The 24,952-nt window shown below is 58.4% G+C and overlaps 1 protein-coding gene across 1 annotated transcript; it reads right to left on the reverse strand.

Moving 5' to 3' along the window:
• Positions 1-1,491: 1,491 nt before the first annotated feature.
• PIAS4 (protein inhibitor of activated STAT 4) lies at positions 1,492-22,517 on the reverse strand. The gene is made up of 11 exons (XM_033134754.1): positions 22,409-22,517; positions 16,718-17,144; positions 9,290-9,374; positions 8,458-8,499; positions 8,018-8,108; positions 7,779-7,907; positions 7,543-7,648; positions 5,324-5,397; positions 5,063-5,223; positions 2,354-2,484; positions 1,492-2,000 (listed from the first exon to the last, which is right to left on the reverse strand). Exons 1-11 carry the CDS (start codon positions 22,433-22,435, stop codon positions 1,732-1,734), a joined length of 1,542 nt encoding a protein of 513 aa, XP_032990645.1. The 5' UTR covers positions 22,436-22,517; the 3' UTR covers positions 1,492-1,731.
• Positions 22,518-24,952: the final 2,435 nt, after the last annotated feature.

The following is a 24,952-nucleotide window of genomic DNA, read 5'->3' on the forward strand; positions in this document are numbered from 1 at the left end:
TTTGCATTTCCTGGTGACCTGGTATCGAGCACCTTTGTAGGAGCTGAACGCCTCATGTAGCCCAGCAGATGGACACTGGGCCTGGCAGTTCAAAGTTAAATCTTCCTCCTTTGACTAAATGCAGCACCTTTTGAATCCTGAATGTCACACAACAAAAGGGAAAGAGAACTGTGGATAGGGCAAAGTACTGGTCCTTTGGTCCCGTCACCCCCAGCTGACACCCTGACATACAGAGAAGCTGACGCCTTAGTGGCTTCACCTTGACCATTTTATTTGCGTTTTTTAAAAACAATTAAATTAGAATACAAATATTAGAAAACAGCGGCCCTCAGCTGCCAGTGCAGATGGAGGCGTGCTGGACTGCGCAACCAAGTTTATACAGTAAAACTGAATTTGCCCTCAACCAGATTTATGTCCCTTTAGTCTTTAGACCTGAAATGATATTGCTTCCTGACTAACGAGAGTTCTGTTTATACAAAGGAAAATTATTCTGGAGCTGTGGGGAAGGACGGGGAAGGACGGGGAAGAAAAAAAGCAAGACAGAAGGGCGGGCAGAGGTGGTCTGGAGAAGCAAGCGTGGCCTTTGGAGGGCTGGGCACCCCACTGCGAGTCCCTGGAGGCATCTGGGGCGGCTATGGAAGCCTCCATGGCTGCTGGACCTCCGAGGCCAAGGGGGCAGCTTAAGGGCTGTCCCCAGCCCAGTCCTGTTGGAAGACGAGAGTGAGGCTCCCAGGGGAGGGGTGCCGGGCAGGCCTCATACCCGTCGGGAAACCCAAGAGCAAGAAGAGGGAGAAGGAACCACCTCAAATCAAGAGGAGGGGGTGAAAGTCCCTGCTGCCCCTCGGAGGTGGCCGCCCTCCCAGCGGTGGCGACACCTGTGGACATCTGCGCTGTTCCGTAGGGAAGTTAACCTGAATTGGAGTTACCGAGGTAGCTGGCTAGAAAACTGAGAACCCCCCCACGCCACACGGTGCAGCACCCTGGGACCCCACCTGCTGCTGGGGGTCCTGGCCACATGCTGGGTCTTCAAAATACCAAGTTATTGCACTTTCAAAAAATACAACACATCTGTGGCTAAACCCTCCCCAGCCCGCCCACACCCCGACCGACCGCTGCGCCCCCCCACCGCCCCCCTCCCTGCCCCAACCCACTCCATGGCTTCTTGGCTAAAACGCTCGCTGCTCAGCGGCACGCTCCAGGGTCTCTGGGCGAGAGGACACGTTCGCAAAAGAGAAGAAAAGCAAAGGAACAGACGAATGTCCAAGTCATGGCTGCCACCAGGGAGCCTGTGGGTCAGTCCTCCCTGCCACCCCCACCAACCCCAGGTCCCTCTGCACCAGCTGGAATGGTCATCGGAAGAGGCGGGGCGTCGGGGAGGGGGCAGTGTCCTGGGTCCCGCCCGCCCCTCTTCAGGGCTTCGACTCTGGCGGGAGAAGCAGCTGTGTGGGTGGGTGGCTTGCCTCATTTTTTTTAAGTCTGATTTTTTTTTTGTTTCAATTTTCTTTTTTTGTACCCTTTTTTTTTTTTGTCATTTTACTTTTTAATCCTCCGATAAGGAGAGTCCAGAGGTACAGGTGCCAGGAGCCAGGAAAAGGGGTGGAAAAACCATATGAACAATAAAAACAAAAAGAAAAATCACTCCTCCCTCTGCACCCCTAGGCCCGCCTGCGCCCCTCCGCGTGGTGAGCACCAGGAAAGTCGAGTGTCCGGCCGGTGGGTGGCGGCAAGCGGTCAGCAGGCCGACACCAGGCCCTTTTGGAAGGGGCAGCGGCGCTTGGGCCGGGGGCCCTCGTCATCCTCATCCTCTTCGTCCTCCTCCTCTTCCTCCTCTTCCTCCGACGATGAAGAGCTGTCCAGTGTGAGGTCCACCACGTCAGCTCCTGGCTTCCCATTTTCAACACTGCCGACCGTGCCGCCCCCGCCGCCGGAGCCCCCAAGCACACTGCTACCGCCGCCATTGACATTAGGGGTGGATAGGAGCCCGTTGGTGTCCGAGGTACCTGAGGGTGACAGGGACAGATGCTCAGGAAGGCTGCTGGCCCAGAGGGGGGAAATCGAGGTGGCAGGGGGAACCCGGAGACGTCACGTCTGCCTGGTAGTGCGTAGGCCCCCGACGCTGGGGAGCATCCTATGCAGGGCCCTGCACACAGCAGGCACTCAGTAACTACATGCCGCCTGCAGCGCAGTCGGGCCCCAGCCTGCCCCACTCGGGGGGATCGGCTCCACCGGGATGGCTGTGTTTTAGACAATAATGCCACACAGCAGGACAGAGTCCAACTCAGAAATCGCCAAGCCGCCAGAACAGGGATTGGGGCAAACCATGGGGCAGTCGGGGGCCTGGGTGGGGACTCACCAAGCACGAGGATAGGGCACTGGGGGCTGCAGCTGCGCTCCTTCTCGGCGCGGATCGGGCACCACGAGCCGTCCACCAGGTACTCAATCTCATCGGCGTCCTCACACTCACTCAGGATCTTGGAGAGGAGCCTGGGGTGGGGGGAGCAGGGGGGCTGATTCCTAGGCAAGCTCCCCTCCCTGCTCCCTTGGACTCCAATGGGATGATCACTAAGCCACTCCCTTCTTAGCAAAAGTGGCTTCAGGACAGCACCAGCCAGGGCCTAGTGACCTGAGGTCCTGGAGGGGGGTGGCCCGGTCTCTGCTGTATGAGGTCTGCACACACGGCCCCCAGGAGGGTCGGAGTTGCTGTGAGGACCTGCAATTGCCCACTCATTGCACAGTGACAGCCCTCCCTCCAACGGCTCGAGAGCACAGGGCTTGGGGGGCGCCGCAGGACAGTCCTGCCTATCCAGCCCGATTCTGTGCTGCCCCCATTTTTACAGATGAGGAAACTGAGGCTCAAGGGCAGGTGCATGCTGCTCAAAGCCCCCGAAAGGCTGTGGGGTAGAATAGGGAGAAGTGGGGCCTGCTGACTCCCATACAGACGACAGCATCTCCCAGGGCACGCCCGTGGCAAGCCAGGCCCCATGTGGCGTGCTCTGGCCCTGGCACCACTCTACTGAGGTACTGCCAGCCAGGCCCATTTTAGAAATGGAGGAACTGAGCTCAGGGAGACGGAGTGAGCTCCCTGAGGTCACAAGGCCGGGCAGTAGCAGGCCTGGGTTCCAGTCCTGCCCCCTGCCACTTCCTGACCACGGGCCTCGGTCTCCCCCTCGTAGGATGAGGTGGCACAGCACCCGCCATCTCCAGCAGCCGGGAAGACCTGAGGAACAACTAATGCTACACGTGAGGAACACACGTGCTACAGAGGCGATGGGGCCACCATGGCCCCCAGCATTTGTTCAGTGTCAAAGATGGACCTGCCTGCAGGTCACTTTGACCACTTTGGTCACAGTCACACAGGACGGAGGCTGTCTTGCCCAAGACACCTTCTGGGGCTGATGGGCCCCCACCCTAAGGCCTCCCCTCCATTGCCATGCTCTCAGACCCACCACCCCAGGGTCACCCTGGTGTGAACACAGCTTTGACTGCAATGCACGTCTCTACCTGGAAACTCCTACTCACCCTCCAAAGCCCCACTCTACAGCTCCTCTCCCTCCTCCAGGTGGAGCCTGAGCAATAGAATATATGGGTTTGGCTCAGTCCCCCTCCCCCATCATGTTCAGGTGGGAGTTCCCTGAAGACAGGGTCTGGGACACAGTCCTTTTACAGGTCTGTGGATGACCCAGCTCAGGGCCCGGAACAAGGTGGCAGAGCCTTGAGAAATAAATATACCAATCAAAGCACACTTCCTCCAACAAGTCTGCCTGGCTACATCCAGGCCCCATCGGTTTGCTGGGATCGTGGTCTGTGTGGGGTAGAGCCACCGTCCCCATCCCCATTCCCATTTGTCCCTGGCACTGTCAGAGTTACCACCACTTGAGACTGAGTGACCCACTCTAGGCCTACTGGGGTGGGAGGGGGGAGGGGAGGCTGGCGCTGGGCAGCACAGCTGCCAGGCTGGGAACAGAGCGGCCATTCAGGCCCAGTCCTCATGCCCGGCCCCAGGGGCCTCCTCACGCCACCCTGAGGCTGGAAAGCGTAGGGGGCTGTGGCTCGGCCCCTCCAGGGAGGGCACCCAGGTTCAGAGTTGGCCAGACCTGGGTTTAAGTCCTGGCCTGGCTACCTGAGGGATTGGGGGGAAGGTCCCAGGGCAGGCAGCTGTCCCCTGAGCCTCAGTTTCCTCATCTGTTAGGTGGGGACGATCAAGGCCCACCTCCCGATACAGTGGGGAGGGAGGGCTTGGCAAGACCCTGAGCACGGTGACCAGAGACGCTCACTGGAACGTGGGAACAAATCTGTGCCCAGCCCATAGGCCGGGGGCCGTTCCTGTCCTCACCGCGCACACCCCCCGAGCTGTGCGACTTGGCCTTCAAGGGCTAGTGGGTCCAGAGGTGGCCACCTGCACACCAGCTCCTGCCTGGGCCACTGCCTCTCCCTGCCCCCACCCAGCTCTGGGGACACGAGTGGGTGTGGCTGGCGCCTGGCAGGAGCTGCTCAGTCAGGTGCTGGGCTCGGTTTCTGGAAACCTAAGACCTGAGCAAAGTTTCCCTTTTGGGGAGAACGGCCTTTTTCCCCTTGTCCCCGGGGTGTGGGGAGGGCCTGCTGGTTAGGCCAGCGGACAGCCTGGCCACACACCGGTGCCACCTAGAAAGGGAGAAGTGGGACATGAGCAGAATTTGGGGGACACCTGTGTACTTTTCACCTTTCCACAAGGAGGGCGTCACTAAGGTTGTGCTGAATGCAACTGAGGAAGTAACACCCTGAATTGTGCAACAGCCTCGAGACCGGGGGTTCTCAGGTCCCCATGTTATGTGGGAAAGAACAGACTAGAACACAGGGTCACACAGGAGCAGTGGCCTTCCTGGGTCGCCCACACAGCAAAGGCCCTGAGAAGTCCTACAGGGACATCTGCCTGGTTGTCACCCGGATTTTCAGAGCTGCCAAAGGCACAGAGGCCGGGAAGTTGCATGGCTCTGCTGCTCATCCCACAGAGGCCAAGAGAGGTGAGAGGCGGAGCCCAGCGCAGCCCAGAAGGCAGTGCGGTCCCCGTGTCCGGGCCACTCACCCATCAATGATCAGCTGGTCGTAGGGGGCTGGCTTGTCGCACACCGGGCACAGCCAGGTGGGCTTCTTCTCATTCATCTGGAGGTAGAAGACGGCGTCGAAGCACTGCAGGTGGGCGCAGGTCTCCGCCCGGCAGGGCACCGACAGCCGCATCTTCACCAGCTGCGGGGAGAGGGTGTGAGCAGGCCTCTGGCCCGGTGCTGCCCACCCCAGGGGGACCCCACTAATGCGAAAGTCAGGGGGGGCTGGTCCACCAACTCACTGGGCAGATGAGGGAGACCCGCACGCCGGTGGTGGCAATCTCGCTGTCGGGGTCCAGGCGCAGCTTCTCTTTGACTGTGGAGAAGTGGGGAGAAGAGAGGTGCTGCAGGGCTGCACTGAGAGGTGTGTTTTCACCACCCGCCTGGGAAAAAGCCCTGGGCAGTGGCCACAGGCATTTCTGACAATAACCTGGATGTACCCACTAGGCGGGCCAACCCCCCAACAAGGCCACCCTGCGGGGGCTTTTCCCAACCCACAGGACTATTTGGAAACATCCAGGCAACACACAGCTGCCAACAGGACTATTCAATGTGCCTGTTAATTCTGATGAAAACTATCCCAAAGCTTCGGCGGGGAGTGAGGCAAAGCCCTGCTCCGAGACAGTCCCCACGAGGAAGCACCAACACTCCCACCACAAACCCTGCAAGGGAAGGAGCAAACCCACCAGTATGGCTCCCCTTACACAATCAAGTGTTACTTCTTAATAAAGACAAGGCGGCAGGTGCCTACCACAAAGTCACCCGCAACATGGAAACTTGCTCACAACACGCAAGGCTCCCTTCTCAACTGAACGCAACGCTGGAAGAAAATCTGGAAGGAAATGCACCCAGCACAGCCCTGGGACGGCCTGCAGGGGGCGCTCAGTCTCCCTCCTTCCGGGTTCCCATACCTTGTTTTGTTCAAGGCAGGGAGACTGGCAGATAAAGCTCAGAGGTGCAGGCAGTTAAACCCCATCTGAGGACAAACTGACCCTGGGCCCTGCAGAGTGGAGGCCACCCTGCTTGTAGCCGGAACTGCCCCCCCATGACTCCTGCATCCCTTCCTCCAGGGAGCCTCCTCTTTTCCCCCTGGGCTGGCGTTGAGGGTGAGCATGCGGGTTTGTCCCCACCCTAGCCATCCACTTCTTAGTATGAATTTCCACCCCATGCTCCCCCACTCTAGCTAACAAGTGCTAATGAAGGACTCAGAAGCCATGGCCCACCAAAAAGAATGGATGTTGTGTGCGTTGGGTTTTGAAGCAAGACCTGGCTCCTCCCCTGACAGAAACAAGGCGTGTGCAACAGGAAGGGTTCAAGTGAGACAAAGAACAGGACTTTCAGGTTGTTACCAGAAGTCCCAGTGGTGATGCTGCCCAGCCTGGGACTGGCTATGGAAAAGAAGGCAGGGGCTTCCTTCAGAGAGGAAACCTGGCCACCTGCCCCAGCAGGGGCCCTGGCTGGCACAGACACCCCTATAGCTCACAGTGCTGCAGGGCCCCTGGCTCACCACGGAGGGGTCAGGCCAGGCCTCCACGTGCCCTCCCCCCACCCTGTGGGCTGCTGGTGCCTGGATGAGCCCTGCCAGTCCCCATGCCAAGCCCTGACCCTGGTCAACAGACACTCTGGTCAAGTTGGCCATTGTCTCTACAGGGAGACAGGCAGGTGGCGGGGGCGGGTGAAGAAAGGGCTCTTTGAGGAAAAAGAGAGACAGTGGGGCGTACACAGGCCAAGGCCCTGGGGTCACCAGAGCCCTAACTCGGCCACTCTACACCTCAGTGTCCCACTGGTCAGACAGGGTCAGAAGTCACCCCAGGAGGACCTCCCAATGACCAGAGAGAGCCATCGACTTGCCCGAGGCCACACAGCAGCCAAGTAGAGGAATTCCTGAGCAACAGCTACGTGGCCCTGGTGCGAGGACACAGGAAGAGACAGGACTGGCTCTGCCTGCCAGTCTTGGTGGTGTGTTTTAATGCTCTATGTCCCCCCTCTCCCTTTTTTGACTGCTAAAAGGTACAAAAAAGAAAAAAATGAACCGCCTCACCATTTCTGGTCAGACCGTTGTCATCCATCACCCACGAGCCTCCGACCATGCATCTGGCCTCTGCTCCCGCCCTCCGTGCCCCCGAGCCCACCTGTCCCGTTCCCTACACAGCAGCCACAAGCCTCTGCCTGGAACACTCATCCATCACCTGGGGTCTTCCTCTCCGAGCCTCTACGAGGCTCCAAACAAGCCCCACATGCTCACACCCCGTCGGACCCACAGCACGCTCAGGTCTGTGAGCGCACCTCGAGCGCCCCTGCCCCTGGCTCCCCGCTCCATTAGCATCCCGTAGAGACCTCCTCAAGCTGCCAGGTTCCGGGTGGGTGTCCCCCGAGAGGCGACAGGCCCCCAGCAGAGGCAGCTCAGCAGTGAGAGCCGGCACCAGCCCTGTAAGTGCAGGGAAGGCCCCACAGTGCTCACCCAGCGCCTTGCACAGCTCCGGATGCTTGACCCCGATGGTTTTCAACCTCTGCAGCAGCTCTGAGGAGGTCAGCTGCCGCACCAAGTACAAGGCCACCGAGTAACTCTGGGGGCAGAGGGGGCGGAGAGGTGTCAGGGCCCGGCAGGGGCTGGGCAGGGGGAGCAGAGCTGGGGAGCGGGCAGCATGGCCAGCACGGCCAGCATGGCGGGCAAGCAGGCAGCACCGCCCCACTCACCTTGCCATAGTTCCCCCAGGTGACGGTGATGCGGTTGGTGGCCGAGGACAGGTACATGAGGTGGGTGAGGTTGATGGGGCGGCAGGGCCTCTTGGGCTCCACTCCAGGCTTATTCGAGGGGTAGTAACCCTGGGAGCAGACAGCGGCTCAGCCACTGCAGCTGACCCGCGTCCCTGCCCCTCCCTCCACGCCCCACACCACCCCGAGCAGATGCAGCGCTGCCCGGGGCCCCTGCTCACCGGGACCGAACAGTAGCTGTGGTTGACCTTCACAGCGATGTTGGGCGGGTACTGGTCCTCCTGGGGGCCGCTGGTGTCTGAGTAGCAGATTCTGCAATGACAATGGGAACCATGGGCCACAGGCAGTGGCGGAGCCCTGGGCGGGCCAGGGAGGACAGACCAAGGCCATTTCTGGTCATTTCTGGCCAATGCTGGGCTGTACATGGGGGCCTCAGGGACCCAGTGTCTGGCCCTAGTGGGGATGGACATAGTACGTGCAGTCAAAGACAGCCAGCAAAAAGAAGGGAGGGGCAGTCCACCTACAGCTGGGAACCTGAGAGGGGCAGTCAGAAGGGAGGGGCCTGTGACGCCCTTGGGGTGGGGTATGGCAGGGCTGTAGCCACTCAGGGTGGGAGGAGGAGCCAAAGGGCCCCGTGGGGTCCAGGCACACCTGGGCTTACCTTAGGACGACCTGCACGGCCTTGACCCCAGGCTGCAGTTCTCTGTGCGCCAAGGGAACCACGGGGAAGGAAAGGAAGTGATGTCAATGAGGCGAAAAAGCGCACCCAGCATGTCACGCAGACCCTTCAGCCAGGGTGACACTTGTCTCTCCTGGGCTGGCCAGACGGCCTAACCTGCTACCTCCCTCGGCAACCGAAGGCCAGCCACTAGGTGCCACCAAAAACATTCTCTCCTGCCATTTACTTGGTGACTTGGGCCAATGACCTCCCTTCTGCGGACAGTGGGGGTTTGGTGTGGACATTAAGTGAGCTGATAGGTGCAGGGCTGGCATGTGCCAAGTGCCACAATAAGCGGCTGCTCCAGGGGTTAACTGCTGTCTTACCCCGACATGGAGAGCCTCAGAGAGTAGTCAGAGACCTGGGCACAGCCCAGTGTCCCCACCCAGGCAACTCTGCCCCAGGGGACACTAGCCATGTCTGGGGACATGTGTACTTGTCACAACTAGGGGTGCTCCTGGCACTGGGGTTGGGGACCAGGAATACTGCCCAACACCCCCCAGTGCCCGGGATGGCCTCCCACAGAGAATGGCACAGCCCTGATGTCTACAGTGCTAAGACGCACAGACCCTGTTAAAGGGGAACACGGCCCCTGTCAGGCCTGCAGGTCAAAAGTGGTGAGTGTTCAGACTGTGTACATGGGGTGGGGGTGGGGGTGCCACTGCCAAGTGCAGGGTCTGCACTGGATCTGGCTGAAGGCTCTCCTAGGCGGTTGGACCCCACACCCACCCACCGCCTGGCCATGGAGGTCAGCAGAGGGTGGCAGCCAGCGCACCTGGAGTTCCGGATCAGCTCCACCTGTCTGGGCGTCAACGCAAAGATGCACGGGCTCTCCTGAAGCTTCTCGTTATTCTGTGGAACTGAAGACAAACATGGGGTCAGGGTCACGTCTGGTTCCCAGCGAGGGCACTGACCATGGGCACGGTCATTCCTACTGCCCAGCCAGCCCTCTACAGGCTGGGAAGCAGGCAATGGGAGGCTGAGTGCCACCCAGGTGGAGCCACCAGGGATGGGGATAAGGGAGGAACCGCCCCTTCTGAGCCTGTGGTTCAGGGAACACTAACCACTCACCCCCCCAGTACACCCCCCACCGAGGGCAATTCGCAGAGAGGTAGCCTTCTCATCCCTGCGCGGTCCAGGTGTTGATTCGGGAAGACAGAACTGCTCAGCTAGGGGAGAGGAGCTGCGCTGGGCTGGGCAGGGAGGATGCAGCGCAGAGAGGCTGCGTGCCCTCAGGCGAGCCTGCCTTCTCCAGGTCTGTAACCCGCCAGCCAGAACCCCGCCCCCACCTTGCACAGCTGTTCTGGGGCATCCGGTGAGCATGTGCCCATCAGTGCAGACATGCGCACACATACAGGCTGACGAACGCCCATGAGCATATTCTATTCAGAACGCTTTCCATCAGCAGAAAGACCGTTAACCACCTAACGCCCGCCAGTGCGGTCTGGTTAAGATATGCTCCAGGACCCTGCACAAAGGAATACTATGTAACTGTGAAAACAGATCATTAAGAACGAAAAGCTCCTTGCGTTCTGATAAGGAGTAATTTGCAAGCTCTTTTGGTTAAGTGAAAAGAGCAGGTGCAGAGCAGTGTGTTTAACACGCTGCTACTTGTGCAACTAAGTGGAGAGGGGGTCTGTGCAAGTGCACGTTTGCTTATCTGTACAAAGGACTCTGGGGGACAGGTTGCAAGAATTGGCCACAGTCGCAGCCTCAGAGTGGTTGGGAGAGAGGTTTACGCTGCGAACCCCTTAGAGCAGCAGTGGGCAGACTGTTCCTATAAAGGGCCGGAGTGTAAATATTTTTGGTTTTGAGCCACATGGGTCTCTGCCTTGATGTCCCCACTCTGCCTTATATCAGAGACCATAAGTGTGCAGATGGGTGTGGCCACACACCAGTAAAACTTAGTTTAAAACAGGCCGTCAGTGGGGGTTGGTCCCCACCCAAGTTGGCCAACCCCTGCCTTAGAAACTTCTGAATTCCAAACCTCCACAACAGGTAACCTATTTAATAAGAAAATGAGATTTGAATTTAAAACCACTTCTGGCCTGGGTTTGTACCCCAGCTTTGAGGGGCCACGTACCCCCATCCTGGCCCAAGCCTGGGTGCCTTCTGTGCACAGAACCCACTTTTTGGGGTGTGCAGCCAGGTCTGCTGCTGGTGTTCAGTAAGGTGGTTGCTGTGATCGCCTCGCTACTGCCGATTCATGCTTGTTTGCTGAGGACCCAGCTGGTCGGTCCCTGCAGAGTCCTGGATGGGCCCCTGAGGAGGGCCACCTGATTGGGGACGGGAAGGCTCGCAGGCCACATGCAGACACACCCAGACCTGCCCAAAGAGCCTGGGAACAATTATTTACGGGGAGAAGGGGCCTCACAGTATCTCAACTGGGTAGGAGGTCAAAGATAACAGCCCCCCCAACCCACATTGTCCCCCGGGCAGCAGGGGAAGAGACCGCAGCAGGTTGCTTCAGAGCTACCCACTGCCAGCAGAAACAGTGCTGGAAAGGCGGGCAAGCAGGCGTGGGCCCAAAAGTGAGGGTCCGTCCCCTGGAGGGCTCCTCTTTCTAGGCGAGGCAGCCGTGGGGACGAGATGCACTTCCCATTCCCATCCTCCGCTGTCAGTGGCCCAGGGGAGCTGACGGACCTTCCAGGAAGCCAGGTGGCCAGCGGGAGGCGAGCTGCCACCTCAGCTGGCACAAGGCACACCCATACCATTGGGGGCTAGGGGTGGGGGTCTCCTACACCTGGGCCTTCACCAGCTCCACCTTCAGCTGTTCAGGGCTGGGACGTGAGCAGCATCCATGACTCTTGTGGAACCCACCTCTATCCAATCCCTTGGCCAACTCTTTTTTTTTTAAATTCAAGTTTATTGGGGTGATAATTGTTAGTCAAGTTACACAGATTTCAGGTGTACAATTCTGTAATACGTTATCTGTATCTCACAGTATGTGCTCACCACCCAGCCAGTTCTTCCATCACCATATATTTGCCCTTGGCCAATTCTGTTGGCACCTAATGCAGTCCCTCTCCCACGGCCCATGTGGTCAGTACACAGATCTCCTGCTGGTCTCGAAGCTCCCAGGGCTCAGCGTCTGCCGAATCCAGCCTCAGGGGACACTCTGTCCCCATTCCTGTGGCCTTCATTCCACAGCAGCCATCCTGGCCTCCACATCATGCTCTCCACCTACCAAGTGCATCCTGCTTTGGGGCCTTTGCATGTGCCACCCCCTCTTCCAGAACATTCCTCCCCCAAGGAACTCTACCACCCTGGTATCTTTTAAGTCTGTGCAAATGCCATCAGAATGATAACGCTTCCCTGAGCATCTTTATTTAAAAACTACATCCCCCACCCCAGCAATTCTGATGCTCCCCACCTCTTTTCCTATTCCATTTCTTTTCCAAAACTCTGCCTCCTAAGAATCAATGCAATGTCCCGGTGTCTTTAGGTTATTGCAGACACCAACATAACCAAAAAGTACTTCTGTCGTCACCTGCAATGCTATAAGCTGGGAGGCCCATGGATACACGGCTCTCCAGCCCCCGTGTACACCCACGGGCCTCCAAGCCCCTTGGGACTAAAGGCAGGGAAGCCCCTGCTCCAAGGTCCTCCAGGGAATTCTGGGAACCAGCCCGAGCCAGATCGGAGACACTGCCCGACAAAGAGGGCCTGCACATCCATCTCCATCCTGGGCTGCCAGGCAACCTTGCAAACTGCCACCAGCAAAGAACGTTTAAGGACCTGAGCAGGTGCCCACAAGAAGCTGGGGAGGAGGGGATGATAAAACAGCAGTCAGGTAGGGCCCCGTGTCGTAGGATCGCACCACCAGAAAACAAAGGCGGCAACAACAAGCCCAAACTGCTGGTGGGGCCGTGGGGGGGAGGCGGCACAGCTGGTTTCTCAGCTATTACGCTATGTCTTCTATGATGAACATGTGATTTTACAAGAGTTTGAATGAAAAAAAAGGTACTATGAAGAAGTCCATTGGATGGGACTGGCCTCCCTGGCCCCTGGCCTGAGCCTGTCTGCTGGCAGCCTGGGGCTTGCGATGCCCTCTGACTATCTGGGCTCCCAGGGCACAGGATGGGCCGGGGTATGTACCACACCTGGCGGGGTGACAGCAGGCGACTGCACCTGAGGGATCACACCTGCCTCAGAAGGCACTTGAGAAAACAAGACCTGGAAAAGCTCACGGACCTTCCGCTGCTCCAAAGCCCTCAGGACAGTCCAGTCAGTCCCCACTCAATCTTCCCACATTTTCTGGCCTCTACTCTCCCTCCCTCCCCCGGGCCAGACCACACTCTGGTCACAATGGCCTCCATTCACAAGCCCTCTCTCACTGCTCAGCCTCTGGCTAGAACACACTCCCTCTCTCCCTCTTCTTTGTCCAGTTTATTGCTTCTCACCCCTCAGGTCAGGATGGGAATGCCGCCTCCAAGAAGCTTTCCTGACTGCAACCTCCCCACAGATGCATAATAAGGGGCTCCTGATACCGATAAGCCTCCCTAAAAACATGCATTCTCCGATCAGAGTATTCCTCACCTGGCACTGTTTAATCAACTCCAGTGCAGCTTCCTGGCAAAATGTGCCAGGCCAGGGATCCCACTACCTTGCTTGTTGCTCAGGCAATGCGACCCAAAGGGTTCAGAGACTGAATGAAGGACACCTGTGTGCCCTGAACACCGTGGCAGGCACTAGACCAGCAGCTCTCAACCCCCTCGGTGCTGACCACCTCTAGGAAGCACGTGGAGAAGTGGGGGGGGGGAGGTTTCTGGAGTTGTCAAGACACAGGGCAGCAGTGGGGGCAGGCTGAGTGACCCCACACCACAAGGCGCTGACCACAGGATGCTGGGAAGCCTCTCGAAGCAGTGCTGCACCAGGTCAACCTGCTTCCTTCCTTCCACCCACAAGTCTCATGATGGCCATTCCTCCAACACTGACGAGGAGGCCTGGGCCTCCCTAGTCGGACTCTGGCCACTGACACCCCCCGTGGCTGAGCTGGAGGACCTTCAGGCCGTAAGATGCCCAGTGAGCCCCAAGCTAAAGCATCCTGACCCAGGCCCCTATTCCTGGCCCCACTGAACTGTGCTGCAGTCTGGAAACAAGTGCCCCTGGCCCGGGCATGCCTGACTGCCAGCCCCCGTCCTGGCTGGGAAGGGGAGCATGGCCAGGCTCCTCACGCAGAAAGGAGGCTTGGGGCCCAGAACCTTTGTGTGGTTGAGAACAGGTGTCTCCCCGCAGGGCTACAGGCACCCACGGTGCGGGGAGAGTTCAGAATTGGGAAGGTGGCTGAGCACGGGGCCCCAGAGCCTCTTCCTCGGATGCTGTATGACCTTGGGCCAGTTTTCTGACCTTTCTGGGTGCCAGCCACCACGCCACCGGAGCAGATCATCTGTCTCCGAGGGTCCTTCCAGCTCTGGTCTGTGGCTGTATTATTCCCCTCCCCTCCCCCACCCGACACTCCACTCCGTGTGATTTATGTCTCCTGTCCTCCTGGCGCAGGCTCCATCCCAGAGCCAGCCAGCGGCTCTTCTGGGGGAACAGACCAGAGTGTTGGGGCCTCGGTATGGTCGGCGGGTCATGGCAAGGGGGAAAGGGAAGCTGGCCGAGCCACAGCCTCCTGACGCGGCTCTTGGGCCAGGCCAGGGTGGCAGAATTCACAGAATTCACATGAGCAGGCACCCAGGGTTCAAGGTAGGCAGACAGAACCGCTGGTCCTGGAACACAGCGGCCCAGACAGCTTCAGGGTCAGTGCCTGTGCTTGGTAAGGCCTCTCCCTAGAAAGCCGGACAGCCCTCAGGGGTCCCCAAGAGAATAGGAGTCCCAGAGAAGGGGTACACCCTGGAACAAGGGCGACAAGTGGATGGGAGCGGGGGCAGGGCGGGGTCGGCCTCTTTGTTCTGAGCCGCCAGCAGAGTAATTCCTGGTGTAGATAGGGGAGCAGACTCCCGGAGATCAGGTGACCGGGGTCCCTGGGGGCTCTGGGCAAAGCGATGCATTGTGGGGTGGAAGCAACTGCACGTTCCCTGTGCAGGAAGGAAACCCATGGTCCAGGCAGGGGAGGGGAGGCCACCCGCCGGCCCTGAGTTCAAAGTCACCTCCAGCCCCGTCCCCCGCCCAGTGACAAGCCTGCCCTGTGGCTTCCCAGTGAAAACTTGGCCTCCCTATTACGAAGATCATTCTGGACTCTGAAACATCAGCTTGACCTTCAGAACCAGTGAGCCAGCCAGTCCTGGAGCCCCTCCCACCCAAAGCCTCCTGGAGAACCCAGTGGTGTGGGGAGAGATGGGTTCCAGTATCTGGAAAGAGGCTGGGGGAGCAGAGACAGGAAGTCATCCTGGCGGAACTCAGGAAGGGCCTTTGGGTCTCCAGTACTGCCAGGTCAACCCCACGACAGGTGCTGCTGGGCCAACCCGCTCCCCACCTGGAGACTGGCAAGAAACAACTGCCCGTGCCAGGGAGACAGCAGTGGAGGGCCTCAGGGTCAGGCCTGGGACCACCAGCAACTCCTTCCTCATCTCCTGCAGCCTCCCCTAGAATCACAGCCCCTTCGGGCCAACTTCACAAAGCCCAAGGGCTCTAGGGAGGAGAGAGAGGCAGCTGCACCCCCACTCTTCTTCCCCTACCTAAGGCGGGACAAAGGGGGGCGGCTGGCAGGAGGCGCAAGCTGAAGTCTGCATGCAGAGAGGGACCCCCTGGCTGAGCAAGGCAGGACGCTGGGTCAGCAGGATGGGAGGGAGAGAACAGCGCAGCCAGGGGCATGATGGGCGAGGGTGTGGAGGGACCGTGACGTCCGCCACAGCATGCAGGGACCAACTCCTGACCAGGGCCCGAGCCCAGCGTGCAGCAGGGGCTGGGTAAAAATGTGTGTGTGTTCGGGGGGGGGGGTGGGTTGGGGGGGCGGTGTGCAGGAGACGCGGCTGATGGGATGCAGGTGGCTGGGCACCCTGAGGAGGACACCTCCACTGGGCGGTGCGGGGCTTTGGCTGCTCTCTGCTGGGTCCTGGGGTCGGGGGCTCCCACCCAGCAGGCGCTCGAATACATACAGTGAAACGAGCGAGCAGCGAGTGATTGAGTGAGTGAAAGAATAAACTGAATGAATGAATGGGGGAAGAGAGATTTAAGAGACAGGGAGACAACGGGAGGGGTCTCCAGGAGCTCAGGGACAAGAGGACTGTGGCCTTCCACTTACAGCCCGGAGGCCCAGAAGCCGGGGCTGCTCAGCCTTCCCCAGCCTGAGCTCGGGCACCACCTGAGGCTGCCACCAGGCTGCCACCCACCCCCAGCCCTGCCATCAAGGCTGCCGGGAGGACCAAGGACTACGCAGGCCCGTCACACAGCAGGCACTTCACCAACATGGGGGACAGAACGAGGAGCACAGAGAGGAGCCACAGGGCCCTGGTATTATCCCCTCCAGCCCTGTCCAGTGGCCCACGTGGACTGGCCGGGACCCGCTGCCCAAGGTTACTCTTGAGGGCCGCTGACTAGAAAGCGAGCCCTTTAGCGGAGGGGGTGGGGGGAAGAGGGAAGGTGAGATCCAACTTCTAGCCCTTGTCCCAGGGAGTGAGCATAACAGCCAGCCTCTCAGGTAGCCCCCCGGAAACCCTTTTCCTGGTGGTCCAGCCACACTGTGCCAAAGACGGTCTGTGTAACCAGTGGATCATGGCGGAAGCAAAGATATGCCACTTCCAAGCTCAGGTTATAAAAAGGCTTCCACCCCACCCGAGTCACTGGTTCCAGGGGAAGTGAGCCAGGCTGCCACACTGTGAGAACACTCAAGTAGTCTATGGGGCCCACATGGTAAGAACTGGGATTTCTGAAAGGCCAACAGCCAGCAACCACATGCGTAAGCAGCCCCTCCAGCCCCAGTCCAGACTCCAGATGAGCCCCGGCTGACACCCTGACTGTCACCTTATGAAGGACCCTGAGTCACAACCACCCAGCTAGGCCATTCCAGAGTTGTAATTCTTGGAAACTGAGCCCCTCGGTTGTTTTAAGCGGCTGGAATTTGGGGCAATTTATTACACGGCAGCAGGTCACTAAGCTGAAGACCCAAAGGTGGCCCCTGTCATTTCTGGAGGGGATAAGATCTCTGCTACCCCTGGGACCTTGCTGCTCCCCAGAAAGTGCTCCGGGTCAGTCACATGGCCAGCCGTAGGCAGAAGGAAAACATGGAAGGAGGGGCCCCGGGGAAGGCGGCACTCACCCAGCTCGGTGGGCTTCAGCAGCTCATCCAGCATGTTAAAGAAGGGCAGCTTCACGAGGCGCACTTCTGGCTTGAGGGTCTTGGCGGGCAATCGTCCGAGTCCATTTAAGTACTTTCCATAGAGCACGGGGTAGTCAATGTTGGGGCCTGTGAGAGGAGTCCTGGGCACCGTGCCGGCCCGGTCATAGGTCGAGTGCATGGTCAGGGGGTCCAGGGGCCGGTGGGGCTGGGGGACAGGCTCCGAGCTCTTCTTGGCGTAACGCGTCTCGTAGAGCTCCTTGATCTTCTTGAACAGCTCAGGGCTACAGTCAAATTGGACCAGCTGGAGGGCCCGGGTGACAAGTTCGTGTTTAAGTCCGCTCTTACTCCGGCCGACGAAACCTAAGAGCATCTGAAGATCGGAGACTCGGAAACTCATCACCATGTTCTGTGAAGAGCAACCCCAGACACATGGGCTCAGAGGGAGAGGCGGCAAATGGGGCGTGGAGCTTTCCTAAAGCTTCCTGGACCCAGACTGGGGGGACAGTGAAATGAGGCCCCATCAGCCACCACCCAGTCCCACCCTGAAGCCCCCTTCATTCTTGCTGGCGGGGGCGAGGGAACCCAGGAGAACGTAGCTTCAGCACCAGTCCCATTGGCCCGGGATTGGTGCCACCTCCACTGCCGGCTCGCCTTTGGTGTGAAGCCCCCTCCCAGCTCAGCTGGGCTGCCCTCCTCCTCCTCCTTCTCCGACCTTCCTCAGCATCGCCAACGCAGCAAAAGTTCCTCTGACTACCTCCCCCCACACCCACCTTCTATTTTAGGTTCTATTTTCCCATCTTCAAGCCTGAAAGCATCCCCACAGCAGGAACTGGGAATCTTGCTTTACCCATACACAACTTCAGCCACTCCCTAACAGAGGACACTGATGGCCTCTCTGACCCTCAGTCTCTTCATCGGGGAGGATGACAGGATCTACCTCATCGGGACATGGGAAGAACCAGATGAAGTAACTCATGTAAAGCAGAGTGAGTGCTCAACCAACGTCAGCCACAGATAATGTTTTCCCTTCAGTCTAGATCAGGGGTGTCCAAACTTTTTTCAACGTTTTTTACCAAGGGCCATACGCGGTAAAATACACAAACAGCCGGGCCACTCACTCGAGGTGAAGTACGTATTGCCTCTCCTGGTTTATTTAAGTAAACTAAATATATTTGTGGAATTTGCTGCGGGCCAATTAACAATGGACTGCGGGCCGCAGTGTGGACACCCCTGCTCTACAGGATGGTAGCCAAAACTTACTTAATACAAATCACCTGCCGGGAACCGAACTGGATGTGTGATTATATACTTATGACCCTTAAAACACGCCTGTCTGGGTGGTGTGAGCTCCACGTTACAGCCACCGTTTAAACCCAGGCTCGCATCTGACGCCGGGTGGTTGCTCTTTACTACACTGCCCTTGGCATCGGCCTGGAGCTGCGCACTGTGGGGGCCATCAAAATGCCCGCTGACCATCCCAGCAGACTTTCTCCACCTGGGCACTGTGGACATGGGGGCTACATTAGCCTTTGTGCGGCTGTCTGGGACACTGTGGGGGGCTGAGCAGCATCCCTGGCCCCCACCCACTAATGTCAGGAGCACCCCCAAATCGCAGTCGTGAAAATCACAAATGTCCCCCAGACATCCCCCGTGTCCCCTGGGGGCAGGATCAGCCCCAGTTAAGAACCACGGGTCGGAGGGGAAGGCTCTGGGAATCCGACAGCTGGAGAGGCTGTTAATTGAGCTGTGGCAAAGTGATGAATGAGGTCTGGCAGGGTCCCTCCAACTAAATCAAACCAAACACAAGAGCCCAGTTGATCCCGATGTTTTCTTTGGGGCTGACTGGCGGTGGCCTGCCTTCCGTGAAACTCTGGGACACCAAGGGGAGTGAGGGCTCCCCAATGTGCTTCATAAGCAAAGTTATCCTTGAAGGATGGGCCAGCAGGGTTTCGGGGCCACCCACGCTGAGCCCTGAGCTGGCCTGGGATGAATGAAATGTGGTGGGAAAGACACTTCCAGGGGAAATGGGGAAAGAAACAGTGCAAGTGACAAGAGTGGCAATGGAAAGCTGGCAAGTGTGGGGCAGGACAGCACCCAACGAAACCAATAAATCGCTTCAACTCAGCTTGAGAAAGTCTGACAGTCGGAGGTGGGTGGGAACCTTGCCAGGGTTTACGTAGCAGCCTTAATGCCAGGAGGTTCTGGTGTTTCCCGTTTCCTGGCTGTTTGGGGGTGAGGCGTGGAGTCTGACAGCGGCCCTGTGACTCGGGAGGACCTGGGTTCAAATCCAAATTCTGCTCTGGCGTCCCAGATGACCCCGGGCCCGCTGTGAGGCCTCTCTGCACTTTGGAAGGTGGATACTCTCTACGATTCCTTGTAGCTGTGCAACACCAGGCTCCGGCAGATGGCAGAAGGGACTGTTCAGTGCTGCCTGCAAAACCCCAAGGGGGAGCCTTTTCCAGCTGCAGGGACTTCCTCCCACTTGTGCACTACAGACATGGAGTGTCTACCATGTGCCAAGTACCACAAGGGCATTGCACAGTCACCAATCTCACAAGCACCCACGCCCATTATGCAGGTGAGAAAACTGAGGCTCTGAGAGGGAAATGGCTGGCCCAAGGCCTCCCTGTGTGTCAGTAGCAGGGCTGGCATTTGGACCCGGGTCCATCGGGCTCCTAAGGGCACTTCCTTCTACTCACATCCAGCTGCCTGGGGGTCCGGAGGGCTCTCACTCCCCAGCACACCCCCTGCCTAGGGACCTAAGCAGTCTGCTAGCCCTCAGAGAGTCTGGAATGCTTTGAAAACAGAGAGGCTTCACCTCCCTCCGCCTGACTTCCCACCTTGAGCAGAGAAAAAAGGCTTGCAGACAAGATGTTTCTTCTGGAAGAGGCCCAAGGCCTGTGAGGGGAGAGGCGCTGTCATGTGGAAGCTGACTACACGCCATGGAGACACAGGCAGGTGGGCTTGGCCTTTCCGAGTCTGACCACGACACATCATCCCCTCCCTGGGAGCCCCCTGCTCCTGCCAGGCCCAGCCCTGTCCACCAGGCTGGACAGCCCAAGCTGCTACACCCGCATCCTGGGGCACACCCCTCAAGCTGCCATATGCTCACGACTCAGATTTCTCAGCAGCTGCCACCACCAAGGAGCCTGCCCTTGACACTGGGGAAGGGGGGTGAGGGGGGCACAAGCACTCAGGAAGAAACCCCAAGCACTTGCTCGGCAGATCACTTCCTGCTGCGAGGCTTCATCCTGACCCGCCTACCCCTCAGATCTGTGTTTATAAACAGCACCAGGCCCCAGCAGCTTCCAGAGTCTGCAACTCCAGGCTTGTGGGGAGCCCAGTGGAGAGACATCAGCCTGGATCGAGGAGCATCAACTTGGATAGAGAAGCTGGGCTTAGGTTAGCTTAATTTAACCTCTCTCCAGCATGAGCACAGAGAAAAGTTAAGGCCCCTCTCTCCAGGAAATAGGAGAGATCGCTACAAATGCTACACAGTGTCTCAGGAGGTGACAGGCCAACCCCTCCTCCCCAACCCCTCTCAGGGCCTCTGGTGAAGGGTCTCAGTTTTCCAAGTTTATCAACAAGCTCCCCTCATTTCCCCCCCAGATCAGGCCACTTTGCACCCCAAAAGGAAAATCTCCAGCTGTTAATATGAGAGGGTGGGAAAGCGCCTAAAAGAGAGGAACATTTCAATTACATGGCAGGCACTCCATGGTGACAGCAAGAGACTGAAGGAAAAAGAAGGCTCCCTGGGACGGAGCAAGTGGCGCTAAGTCTCAATCCCTCCTAAAAGGAAGTTTGGCTCCCGTTTTAGAGAATTTGAAAAAAGGGTCCACTTGATTTAATGGGGGTGGGGGGGGCAGCCACCGGAGGGTCAAGTAGAGTTCATCAGATCATATTTCAAGGCCCTGGAAGGTATAAAAAAGACTTCAGACCCTACCCTCTGGCTGGGGTGGGGGCGGGGACCCAGAATCACACTGATGGCCCCAGGAGGAGCTTAAATTTCAGGGCTCCAGGGACTTCAGGCCTGCAGGCTGCCACCTTGGGCTTGCAGAGTCCAGACTTCCACATCTCTAGGGCAAGTCTCAATTTCTCCAAACCCTGGAGAAAGGCACGAGTGTGTGTGGCATAGGTATGGGGCGGGGGAGCACTCTGGAGTGAAGGAAGGGTAATATCCTATAACCACAGAACCTAGAAGGCTGCATTTTAGGTCCCAGCGGTAAGGGAAGGGAGACGTAAGAAGAGGGAGGAGCCAGAGAAAGAAAACATTTACAGGTCAGAACCTTGGGGAGCGGAGACCAGAAGCAGGGAAGGGGACAGTGCCCCGGTTCTGTGAAGAACCAAGCTCCCACTTCCCTGGGATCATCAGCTTTAAGTAAACCTTAGGCAGGAAGGGGAGAACCCTAGCGTAGCCTGGGCAAGGGTTCCGGAGTCTGACCTGGGAGGTATCTGTGAGAAGGTGCTCCCTGGGATGGGCACGCTCCAGCGCGGTCCCAAGAGAATGAAAGGGGCCCCAAACTGAGAGAGGGGATGGCATCTATGGGATGTGGAACCTGGACCCCAAACTGGCATATAGGGAGAAGCAACAGGAGCTACCCTACAAAAAGAGACCTACCCTGGAACCACTGGGGACCCTCCCAAGATCAACAAAGGAGAACAGCAGAAGGGGGGTGCGGGTTCAGTAGCCAGAACTGGGTGCATAAATGGACCTAAAGTAGGGGTTCTGGGGGCTGTGTGGGGAGGGCGCCTGATCTGAGAAGTAGACTTCTCATGCTATACTAGGAGTACAGGGAAGCCGCTAAGGTTTGGAAATAGGGCTGATAACTGCAAAGGTAGAGTTTAGAGCCCCCAGAGGCAGAGTCCAAAGCCTCACAGATGCTGTCCTGAGGGGGTCAAGACGGAGAGTTAGGAAGGCTGTGGACCGAGAACAGGGGTCAGGGCGCCATCCCGGGGGGTGGAGAGCAAGCTCAATTAACATCGCGCTCACTCGGGGGAGAGAGGGCGTCTGGAGGGGGCGGGGCTCTGGGACCAACGCGGGAGGCCAACTGGGGCCCCTAACTCCAGCCTGAGGTACACACCCCAAGAGGACACGCTATGTTTGGGGGCGGTTCAGGATGCTGGTTCATCACCCCGGATTGTGGAAGCGGTGGCAGAAGGGTTAGGGAACCCTTCTGAGCAGGGAGTCGCCAACCCCAGCCTGGCCTGCTGGCGGAGGGGCTGAGACTCAGATGCCAGCTCTCTGAGCCATGGGCGGCAGGGAGGCGAAGACACTCCCCCGGGCCAAAGAGCACAGACCCCGGCTCGGGAGGAGGAGACGACCGTCCAGCCCATCATACTGTCCGAGAGGACTGTGCCTCAAGCTGGGAGGCTCGGCCCGTGTTTAGGGAGATCCAGACCCTAACTGCTCAGGCTGGTGGGGGAACCCCGCCTCAACTCCAGGAGCCGACCTCCGGAGCAAAGACTGGGGTGAGGTTTGGGGACCCCGCCCCCGGCCTCCCCGCCCCCCGCCCGCACTCGGAACCCCGGGGGCAGGCGAGGGGACCAGGCGGCGAACCGCTGGCGGGCTGCGCTGTGGGGCCCCGGGCGGAAGGCGCAGACCTCGGCCGGCCGCCTGGCCCCCGCCCCCTCGCCCGCCCGCCCCGGCCGGCGCCGCCGCGGCTCACTCACTTTGGCCTCCACCAGCTCCGCCGCCATCTTGGCCACCAGCGTCCCCCGCGCCGGGAGCCCCCAGCCGTCGCGTCACGTGACCGCCCGCCACTCGTAGGCGGGGCCGCCGCCGCGGCCAATTAGCACCCACGCGCCCACCTCCCCCCGACGTCGCGCGCTGATGCGCGCTGCGCAGGCGCGCGTGGCCGCCGCCCGGGCCTCGGCCAATCGGCGGCCCGACACCGCCCCCTCTCCCCCCGCCCCTCCCCCTTCCCTATTCCCCCCCACCCCCCCGGCTCGCGGCAACCATTCCCAGCCCTGGCGGCGTCTGGCTTCTTAAAGGGGCACGAGCCCCGCACAGGTTGGGGCGGGTGCTGGGTCCTGTCTCTGGAGGGAAGGTTAGGAGAAGGCGAGCACAATGCAGGCAGGTGCCAAGGCCTCCCATGTAAGGAGGCCTCCAGGTGCGTGCAGGGACGCGCTCCATGGGCGGTGTTGGGGAAGAGACGATTACCCCAGCGCAGTGGCCGCCAGTGCGTGCAATGCGGCGCCTTGTAGCGCAGCGCGGTGTAGCCTCAGCGGCCCCAGAGCTCCGCGCGCTGCACATCCGGGTCCTGGCGCGACATAGGGGGAGCGGGATCTGCACCCACTGTCTGGCCTCGGGCGGTGAAGTGCTGGACTCTCTCCCCCAGTCCCTGGAGCTCCACCATCCCTCACTTCTGCGGGTGACCCCCCCCCCCACCCCGCTAGTCCCGCCTCCTCATCCCCAAGAAACCTTTGGAATCTGCACTAACTGGGACCTCCCCCAGCTTTAGAGCTTTCCGTGGCTCCCCAGTGCCCGCCGGCAGCGAAGCTCAAACTTTCTACCCGTTCCAGGTGATTAGTTTTGCTTTTTTAAATAATGAAAAGGAGAAGCTGAGACCATTTAAAGGAGCCATTGTGGAAAATGGCTGGGTTAATTGCCTTCTAGAAAAAGAATGTCAATTAACCTTTAGCCCACCAATTCCACTTACCTAGGAAATAACAATAATGGTGATAATGGTAATAATGCTAGCTAGCACTGTCAAGCACTGTTTTAAGCACTTAATGTGCTATTTCACCCTCATGCCAGCCAATCCCATGAAATAGGTACTATTATCCGTTCCAATTTACCAATGAGGTAAGTGAGGTCTGAGTGGTTAAGTGACTTTACAAGGACACAAGTGTATAAACAGATAAACACCTGAATATGCAGGCCCAGAGAAGAGCTGAAGTTGCAGTTCAAGTCCGAAGGCCATCCGCTGACAGAATTCCTTTTTGCTCAAAGAGGTCAGTCAGTCTTTTTGTTCTGTCGAGGCCTTCAACTGATTGGATGAGGCCCACCCACGTTATGGAGAGCAATCTTTTACTTCACAGTGCACCGATTTAAATATCAATCTCATGAAAAACAAAAATCTTCGCAGAAACATCCAGTATGATGTTTGACTAAATATCTGGCACCATGGTCCAGCCAAGTGGACACATAAAATTAACCAGCACACATGGTAAGATAGGATTTGTGTAACCCAGGCAAGTGTCGATAGGGTCCTGGACCTGGCTGAAGGGGTGGAGGGCAGAGGGAATGGAGAGAAATGGACAGAACCAAGAAGTTTAAGTGTACAATACATAAAGAGTTTTGATATCACCACATTTTAATTTTAAAACATTTCACCCCAGAGAGAAACCCTTTTCTCCTTTATCAGTCACTCACTAACCCCCTCCCCCAGCCCCTGGCAACCACTAGTCCACTGTCTGTCTCTACAGAGTTGCCTGTTCTGCACATTTCATATAAATGGAATTTTGCAACATGTGTTCTATCTCCTGCAACCCTAACATGACAGAGAAATCAACACTTCCAGCCTCCTGCCTACCCCTGAGCTCTGGACTCAGTGATCAGCTACCCTTGAGTCTGCACGTGGGATCTCACAATGTCTCACACACACCATGCCCACGCTAAACTTTCCATTTCCCCACCCAATCTGCTCCTTTTGCCACCTCCCTTCTCAGCTGATGGAAGCTCCATCCTGGCACTTCACTGGGCAAAAATCTGATGTCAGCCTGGACTCCTCTCCTCTCATCTTTCACATTCAATATGTCAACCAAAACAGCTCCGTCGTCTAAATCTGCCCACTTCTCACGCCCTCCATGAGGACCACCTGCGTCCAGCCCCCATCATCTCTCCTGCCTGGACTAGCACAGTCCCCTCTGCACTTGCCCCCTACGGCTGTCCTCCTATAAATGGCCACCAGAGGGCGCCTGTGAGCACCTGAGTCGGATCCCGTCCCTCTGCCCACAACCCTCCAGAGCACCCACCTCCCTCTGGGTAAAAGCCCAAGTCCTCCCCGAGGCACATAGGGTCCTGCAAGACCTGTCCCCGTCTCTCCCCGCCGCCCACCCCCAACACTCTATTGCAACCACAGGGGCTTCCTTCCTGTTCCTCTAACATTCCAGGCATGGCCCTATGCCATGCTGTCCCTCACACCTGGAATGCCCTTGCCCTGGACGCCCACATTGCTCCTCCCTGGCCAGCTTCAAGTCTCTGCTCTGATA

Source organism: Rhinolophus ferrumequinum, chromosome 18 (genome assembly GCF_004115265.2).
Source record: "Rhinolophus ferrumequinum isolate MPI-CBG mRhiFer1 chromosome 18, mRhiFer1_v1.p, whole genome shotgun sequence".
Lineage (NCBI taxonomy): Eukaryota > Metazoa > Chordata > Mammalia > Chiroptera > Rhinolophidae > Rhinolophus > Rhinolophus ferrumequinum.